The 9183-nt window shown below is 32.7% G+C and overlaps 2 protein-coding genes across 3 annotated transcripts; one reads left to right on the top strand and one right to left on the bottom strand.

The window, feature by feature from the left end:
• Window positions 1-1088: 1088 nt before the first annotated feature.
• Window positions 1089-5955, bottom strand: LOC117904340. 2 transcript variants are annotated; one of them, XM_034816904.1, is made up of 8 exons: window positions 5607-5955; window positions 5347-5493; window positions 4684-4725; window positions 3249-3302; window positions 3086-3138; window positions 2752-2976; window positions 1662-1708; window positions 1089-1373 (listed from the first exon to the last, which is right to left on the bottom strand). In XM_034816904.1, exons 4-8 carry the CDS (start codon window positions 3271-3273, stop codon window positions 1319-1321), a joined length of 405 nt encoding a protein of 134 aa, XP_034672795.1. In that variant the 5' UTR covers window positions 3274-3302; window positions 4684-4725; window positions 5347-5493; window positions 5607-5955; the 3' UTR covers window positions 1089-1318. The 2 variants fall into 2 exon arrangements, with proteins under 2 accessions (XP_034672795.1, XP_034672794.1); XM_034816903.1 differs by lacking the exons at window positions 3249-3302; window positions 5347-5493; window positions 5607-5955 and having other exon boundaries at window positions 4684-4932.
• A 647-nt stretch (window positions 5956-6602) lies between these two features.
• On the top strand, window positions 6603-7709 carry LOC117904075 (agamous-like MADS-box protein AGL80). The gene is made up of 2 exons (XM_034816597.1): window positions 6603-7545; window positions 7639-7709. Exons 1-2 carry the CDS (start codon window positions 6603-6605, stop codon window positions 7707-7709), a joined length of 1014 nt encoding a protein of 337 aa, XP_034672488.1.
• Window positions 7710-9183: the final 1474 nt, after the last annotated feature.

The following is a 9183-nucleotide window of genomic DNA, read 5'->3' as shown; positions in this document are numbered from 1 at the left end:
TCTCAATCACTCCAATGCTATATTTTTCCCAACGTTTTTAGCAAATATTTTTAGCAACGTCAAAGAAATATTCGAATCTTAAATTCTTAATCATTACTAGTAACTGACCATTCACTTTTTATTTTTATTTTTATTTTTATTTATTTTTATGGGTATTTTATAGATGTCCAAATTTGCATAATTTAGGGCTTTGAACTCACCTTATGAGAATTTTGGATTCAATTAAGAACGACACGCAGCAAAGTCATGGAGGATTTGTATTGAAGGGCAGTCATCAAATGTGATCAATTATGGGAATAGACGGGGCTCTAGAATTTTATTTGTGAAGTGACTGTGGTGCCATTGGCCTTCGGGTTTTGGGATGTCACATGAAGCTCATTAGATACTTTCAAACTCAAACTATCCAAAAGTAGACACACGAAGAACAAGAAGAAGTTGCGTCTAGAGTTTCCATGGTCCGTTCCGCCTAGGATCAAGCCATGCACAGAACTTGATCAATCGACCTACGGGCGCCAAACGGTGAAACCGAAACGACGCGTTTCAAAGAGGCTCCCAACGACACCGTTTGTAGAAATCCCATGAGGTTGGTACTTTCTTTGTTTATCCTTCACCAAAGCCACAGACACGTCTCATGGCAGACACAAATGAATCATAGAAGAGGAAGCCTTTTGGGAATAGCAAGATCCTTCCCATCTGAGCGGTGCTAGAGAAGATGAAAGCTGCGTCCGTTTGATCTCAATCACTCCAATGCTATATTTTTCCCAACGTTTTTAGCAACGTGAAAAAAATATTCGAATCTTAAATTCCTAATCATTACTAGTAACTTACCATTCACTTTTTATTTTTATTTTTATTTTTAATTAAATTATAATTTTTCAAAAGAGAAATATTATTTGAATAAGAGTTTTTAGGTTGTTTTATATGTTTGCAGTTTTAGAAATGCAAAAAAAAAAAAAAACATCATCTATCTTTTTCATCCAAAAATTTCATTAATAATATAAAAACTTTTATGTTAAAGTTATTTTAAATAAATTATGATAATTTTTTTTTAAATTATTTAAATAATGTGTTTCTTAAAATTAAAAAAATAAAAAAATAATCCAAATTAATTCAATAAAATAATAATAGGATGTATGCGTACATAAGAGTGATGAACAGGATATGTCAGGAAAAAAAAAAGTTTTCAACACTTTGCTCATATATGATATAGATACAGATAAATTATAGGACTACCCAATTTTTAGTCTATTGTGGTCTGCAGAATCTTTGATGGATTCATTGGAGTAGCACTTCTCTCCTTTTTGCCATATAAGCAGGTTCATGAAAGGCCAACGTGCATTTCCTCCCCAATTACAGCAAATATTTCATCAACCCTATAAATGAAAAAAAGGAAAACAAGGAAAACAGGGATCAGAACCTGAGTAACCATTCATGCTCAACCAATCAAAATGCTCAACATTAAGGATACATGAGCATTAAAAAGTTCCAGCTTTTTCACAATTTTTGAAAACAGATATTAGTATCTAACTTCATGTCTGTCACTTATGTTTTCATACTTCAGGAATTGAATTTTTATTTTATTATTATTTATTTTTTGTGGGGAGGGGTAGTTTGGGTTTGAAAGTATCTAATGAGCTCCAAATCTTGTAATTCATTTTTACCTATGTGTATCAATGTTCACCTCTGCAAGCCAAGTTGTAAGGTAAACCTGCAAAACTCCAATAATTCAACAGTCAGCAACAGAGATAGAAACCACTTCTTTTGTCTTTGGTTATGGTGACAATACTAGAAAAGCATTTGAATACAAAGGAGTATCCAAATCCAGTTATCAACAAAACCATATCATTTCACTTGTGCAAATTTATTTCATCTCTAATTCTTTTGGGTGCTTTCCGTACTAAAGTTTCCATCAAGAAAGCTAGTCATTTATTCCTAGGTACTGTGTATGTGGAGTTCTTGAGATCCATAACGGTGGATCCTTCCTTCTGAATGTACCCATGTGTATGTGGACAACTTGATTGCTCACCACTGTCAATTGTAAGTAGGAAATGGCTTCCTTATGACGACAAATAGAATTACTATCTCGGAGAAACTAAATGCTATGCAAGGCATCATCCATGGTAGTATTAGGTGATGTAATTTAGTACAGGATTATGAAAAGTAGTCTTCTTTTTATAGGCACAAAAACCTAGTTAGAACATAATAGAATGTTTAATAAAATTGGAAAGTGGAAATCAATAAGGAAACGATATTTTAAACTTCCCTAAATTTTTTAGACTTCTTTTTACATTAAATTTAATTTGTCATTGCTTAATCAAATCCAAAACCACATTCTTACCTTAGCTTCAAATTTTGTGTCTTCAACTCAAACATGTTAGTATAGTGGTAGTAAAGTAGTCTTGGACAAGTAATCTTTGGAGCAAAATTATCAGAGAACAAGATTATCAGGACATGTATCAATTCTCATAGGGCTAATCTAAATGGCATAATTGAAACACATTAATCAATTTGAGATAGACCTAAAAGTTATTGATTTAAGATATTTCGGTTGGGCATAAAATTTTGAAGACTGCCTATTCATCCCACTCTAGGTAGTTCCTTGTTCAGAATACAAGCTTACAAATGTAATAAATATGCATGTATAAAATCTATGTATATACACATCTAACTCAAAAGCAAATGCATACTAAAGTCAATCATACTTTCAAACAATTAATTATATGCATTATACAATGGTGGAATGTTTTATACCTGTAAGATCTCATGATCTGGCTGCTGATTAGAACGTATAACAGGCGAATGAGATTCAAAACCTATTATTTTTGGGGGAATAAGCTCGCCAATTTCTTTTGAATGCAAGCTGCATATACCCAAATCATCAAATTCCCCAGGATACAGCTCATCTGACCAACAATATCGATCGTCTTGTGAGGCTTCTTCACAACTGATGGAGAGTAACTCCACTACAAGCAACCGCTGCTTAGAGCAAACAATACCAATAAGAATAGAGTTACAAGCAAAGGTGATCTATTACATGTCCAAATAAAATAGAAATCTGGAGTAGCAAAACAAAACCAAAATTCACCTTCAAATTTAGTTCAAGTATGAACATCTGAACAAGTTCCTCCGCTAATTTCTCTGAGAGATTGTTCAAAGATCACAAATGTCATGATTAAATGTGTTGGAGAATTGAAAAAAAGACAGCCAAATAAAAACTCGAGGATAATAGGCATGGTTAAGTATCATACTACACGAGTTTGGGAAGACTGACATGCCAACACATCATGGTTTGAAGTTCCAACCTGTTTTCATAGAAAAAACACAATTTTCCATTCTCAAGGCAATAGAAATGAAGTCTAAATGTAACTTCTAATTTTTTACACCCTCCCTCCCTCCCTTCATGTAGTTTTAAATTATAACTCCCGAAAGCTGCTCCCTCCCTCCCTCCCTCTCGCTAATTTAATTTTAAAGATACTCAAAAGCTCATTTAAACTCTCCCAAACTTCTCAAAGTTTACTGTAACTATTCAAAACTGCTTCGAACTCAATAAAATCACCACTTTATTTGACATGAAATATTAGCTTAACAATGTTTTTTTTTTTTTTTTGATAGGCAAATAAGAGTATGCATATTAATGACATATTAGCTTAACAATGAGGTGTATGTTTTTTCAAAGTACAATAACATTTGGGTAATTCACTTACACTTCTTAATAAAAGAATACTTGCTAAGATATAATGTTAGAGACATGTGCTAAAAATACAAATGATCAACCTACTTTTGATTAAATATAAAACTTAAAATTTTTGAATGTGAACATACATTTATTTTCTGATATTGCGTGAAGTTAATAGACCTAGTAAATTACATGGTACCTCATATGAGCTTTCACTAGTAATTAACCTCATATGGCATAAGTTCCCATATTAGTATATTGTACAATTTCCCTGTTAAGTGAGAGTTGTATGAATTTTCAAGAGCACAGCTCCATTTTAGCTGTTGAGCTTAAAGGGTGAGCAAAATCATCTAAACATCTTGTAATCTTCACATCTATTTTTCCCATAAATAAAACAGTTTCAAATGCAGTGAAGCCAAATTCCATTTGGGGGAGTGAAAGAAAAAGCAGTGGATGAAGAATGAGTAAGCATAAACAGGGTACTAGAATACATACTCTGTGTATAGTGGAGTTTGTTCCTTTATTTTATTCCTTTTTTTTTTCCATTTTCATTTGGGTTTCTTTTTTTGAATATTGAAAGTATAGAAATTTAAGCATTTAAAGTTAGCAGTTTCGTATTTATTTTCTAATTTCATTGAGTAATTCTGGAAGGAGACCTTTGTTGTCCAATGACTCAATCCATGCAGGAGGGTTTAGCTCCTGGTGGTCCCAGTATAGCTGATATCCCTAAATGCATTTTCCTTTGGGTGCTTGTTTTCCTTCTTGTCTTTGAATAATGGAAGTTCTATTACCCATGAATTAGCAAGATATCCTAAAAATTTGAGAGAAATTTAAGCTTGGATGGAAGCAGTTCCAGATTTCTTGTTGCCTCTTTGTCCTTAAAGAGTTTATTTTCAGTTAGGTCTAATCTAATTTACTATTTACCCACATAAAGACTGCTCTAATTCTGCAAGGTAACATCTTTCACACCTATAATGGACCTAATAACACATGTTCAGTATGCATACCATATCCTTGTATGCTGACAAAAGTTTGCTCCCATGAAGACCCTGAAACGATGAAATACTTTATAAGATGCAGATCCATCAAAATAAAAGTAGATAGTAAGCAAAACTTGTTTGCATGACAGACTCGGGATCCTAAAATAATCTATTCTTATTCATTTCTCATTGAAAAGACAAAACAGGAAATCATTTAGCCAAGCAGTGAACCACAGCAACAATGTGAGAAGTTCAGAGCTTATCTCATCAACCTTTAAAATGGAAATGCATATTTCCTGCAGAATATTAAAAAAAAAGTGACAATATACAAAAAACTAAATCCAAGACCCATTAACGCAAAAAAAAATCAAATTAATGATAATACCTATCAACAGGCCAAAATTTCAGAAAAAAATTCCCATTTCCATGTTTTGGCAAAAGTTATAAATAGAGGCAAAACTTTCTGCATCCAAATTTATCCTAAGTTCAATTTGGCACCTAGTTAGAATCCAAAGACTGCTAACAAGACAAGACTTTAAGATGAATCTTAAAAATGCTTGATTATCATTAGCGTATAATCTACGCAAACAAAAAGAAATGGTAGTAGATATAACACATAAGCTATAAAAACATTTAGAACAGGAAATTAAGAATAATACACACAAAGCCAAAAACATAATGTAGAAGTACCTGCTGCTTTAATAATTTCATGCAAGCTTTCTTTCTAATATTGGGCATATCACTCAGAACACCCAACTCCATGGCAGGCATATATCTGAGCCAAAAAGTAATCCCAATGAGCGCATTAAGACTCTCAAACCTTTATCCTCTGTTTGGCTGCTGAGAAATTTCAGGAAAATTAAACTATGATATTTTCAAACTTCCTTGGCATATTGCTTCGGTTTGAGACAATTGAAATGAAAATCACAAAAATAGGCAAAGAATCAAACATTTTGAGATTGCATTTCTCAACTGCATCTCTCGTCTTTTCCCGCGTTTCCTCAGTAACCAAACGGACCATAAAATTCAAAGAACCATAAGTTGAAGCAAAACGTTTGTAATTGCCTTTGAGAGAGATAGGAATTGACAAGATCTGTGGCATGTGACCTTCCCTTTGAGGCAGTAGAAGTCCATTGTTGTCTGTAGGAAGCTAATTTCGACCACTGGTTTCGGAGGTTTCGCTGCGCGGCTCGTCTCCATAGGCGGATGACAGAACGTGGTGGTTGTGGAGATTTTGGAGCTAGGGCTTTGGAGATTTGAAGCAGAAGAAGAACAAGAAGAAGTTGCGTCTAGGGTTTCCATGGTCCGTTCCGCTTAGGATCAAGCCACGCACAAAACTTGATCAATCGACCTACGGGCCAAACGGTGAAACCGAAACGACGCGTTTCAAAGAGGCTCCCAACGACGCCGTTTGTAGAAATCCCATGAGGTTGGGACTTTCTCCGTTTATCCTTCACCAAAGCCACAGGCACGTCTCATAGCAGGCACAGATGAATAATAGAAGAGGAAGCCTTTTGGGAATAGCAAGATCCTTCCCATCTGAGCGGTGCCGGAGAAGATGAAAGCTGCGTCCGTTTTGATCTCAATCACTCCAATGCTATACTTTTCCCAACGTTTTTAGCAACGTCAAAAAAATATTCGAATCTTATATCCGTAATCATAATTAGTAACTGATCATTCACTTTTTATTTTTATTTTTATTTTTTATTTATTTTTATGGGTATTTTATATTTGGTTTCTAAATCTGGTTTCCGTAGCTTAGGTTTTCTATAAATAGCTCCGGTGACCCATTGACGACATTAGAGGAAGCGCTGTTCTTGATCGATCTCTCCCCTTTTTCTTCTGTTGCTCCACATACCCAGTGACTGCATTTTGATCAATCCTTCTTCTTCTTCTTCTTCTTCTTGTTCTTCTTCAGAAGAAGAATGGGTCGTGGCAAGTTAAAAATGGAGTTGATCGCTAATGAGAAACTTCGGTGCAGAACTTTCCGAAATAGGCAAAAGGGCTTGAAGAAAAAGCTCCAGGAGTTGTCAACTCTATGTGATGTTGAAGCATGTATGATCATGTATTGTGATCAGAATGGCAATGGCACCTATTCTTCTCAGCCGGATGTTTGGCCTGAAAATCACTATGAAGTTCAACGTATAGTGAACAAGTACATGAAGGAAGACCATGGAAAGAGGACGGTGGATTTATCTGACATTCTTGAAAGCAGAAAGAGGAAGGCCGAAGTTGAGCTGCAAAAGCTGCAGGAAAAAAATGGCGAAACCAAAGGGCAGACTTCTGAGACTGGATTGGAACTGAATGGGCTTTCCTATGAAAATCTGATGGAAATAAATGATCAATTGGACAGGAAACTTGAACATGTGATGAGTCTGATTGATTTGAAGAAGGGAGAAGCGGGCTTGATGAGTAAGACTCCTGTGAACTCCTCTCATATCCCGGGTTTGCCTACAGCTGAGCAAGCCTTTCAAGGCATTGAAATGTTCTTATATGATTTGGATTTTCCCGATACAAGTAGTGGAGTGGTTGAATCTGATTTGAACCCGATGATGATGAATATGGAGAATAGCGGATATCCAGAATTTGGAATTGGAAAGGCATCCAGCAGTGAGCTCCTGCACCACAATACTCAATTTCAGGACCCAATTCATTGTGATCCAGTTCATGGGATGTTCAAGAATAACACTGATCCTTCAACTTCATATCAGAAGATGGGGACTGTTCCTCCCATGCAAGACATGTCGGTATCCAAGAATACGATGATGTTTAACACCCATCCCACAAATTCCATGCCGCAGATGGGGTTGCCTGAGAATATGATGTTCGACACGGATCATAGCATCTCTATGCAGCAAATATCGGGATATAGGCAGTACCTCTTGGACGGTTATTTGTTCTTTCATTCTTGATTTTGACGGTTATTTGTTCTTTCATTCTTGATTTTGACTCATCATTTTTATGCATGTAATTTGCTTTTAGATTTGCGTGACATGTCCATCTTTGTAACAGAGTACATCCGACATCCAAACCATAGAGTTTTGTTAGCATGATTGTATTCTAAGACTTCATTATATATGATTACGTTAATGTTTTACCCTTGAAATTGTTTCTTTTAAGGTTATTTATACTTGAAGCTTACATTACACATTGTATGCAAACTATTTCCTTACTATATTTTGTTTGATAATTGAATTTTTTGGCACCGTAACTTTTATATAAGGTGCAAGAAATTTTTTAAAGATTTACATTAAAATTAATGATTTTAAAAACTATTTTAAAAAAAAATGAGATACAAAAAAATTTTATTATCTTAAATTCTAAATTTTTTTAAAATGATTTTTCAAAGATATAAAGTAAATTCATACTTTTTATATAATACAACGAAAAGATTCTTATGGTATGAATTGAAAATATTTAAATATTTAGATAATGTCAACTTAAAAAAGGACTTAAATTAAAAAGACATCAATTTTTATTAAAGGGTTTTTTATTTATTGATTAAATTAATAAGAATTAGAAGTTGTTTTGTATTCGTTATAGTGAAAATTAAATTTTAACTCTATTTGTTTTATTTTTTTTTACAATATATTTCCCATTTTTTATTAATAAATTTTGTGAATATAATTTAACTTTTACTTTTATTGACATAAAAAATTATCTAAATTATTTATTTATTGAATAAATTAATATGAAAACTCACATTATTATCATATAAAAAATAGAGAAACATTATCTAAATCTATTTTTTTTACTGAATAAATTAATCAAAATAAGTGGATTAAAATAACAAATAGAAAAGAAAAGTCAATTACACGATGTAAGGACATAAGTGGGTTGGTGGATATCAATGAGATGACAAATTCAAATTAAAAAAATAAAGTTTGCAAAAACAAATATGTAAATACATGATATGAAATATTATTATTTTTAATTAAATTATGATTTTTCAAAAGAGAAATATTATTTGAATCAGAGTTTTTAGGTTGTTTTATATGTTTGCAGTTTTAGAAATGCAAAAAAAAAAAAAAAAAAAAAAAAAAAAAAAAATCATCTATCTTTTTCATCCAAAAATTTCATTAATAATATAAAAACTTTTATGTTGAAGTTATTTTAAATAAATTATGATAATTTAAAAAAAAAACATTATTTAAATAATGTGTTTCTTAAAAATAAAAAAATAATCCAAATTAATTCAATAAAATAATAATAGGATGTATGCGTACATAAGTGCGATGAACAGAATATTTCAGGAAAAAAAAAGTCTTAACACTTTGCTCATATATGATATAGATACAGATAAATTATAGGACTGCCCAATTTTTAGCCTATTGTTGTCTGCAGAAAAAGTTCCAGCTTTTTCACAATTTTTGAAAACAGGTATTGGTGTCTAACTTCAAGTCTGTCACTTTTGTTTTCATACTTCAGGAATTGAATTTTTATTTCACTTACTACAATTTTTATTTTTTTATTTTTTGTGGGGAGGGGTAGTTTGGGTTTGAAAGTATCTAATGTCAATAATTACGT

Source organism: Vitis riparia, chromosome 17 (genome assembly GCF_004353265.1).
Source record: "Vitis riparia cultivar Riparia Gloire de Montpellier isolate 1030 chromosome 17, EGFV_Vit.rip_1.0, whole genome shotgun sequence".
Lineage (NCBI taxonomy): Eukaryota > Viridiplantae > Streptophyta > Magnoliopsida > Vitales > Vitaceae > Vitis > Vitis riparia.
This window is presented reverse-complemented; position numbering and strand designations above follow the sequence as displayed.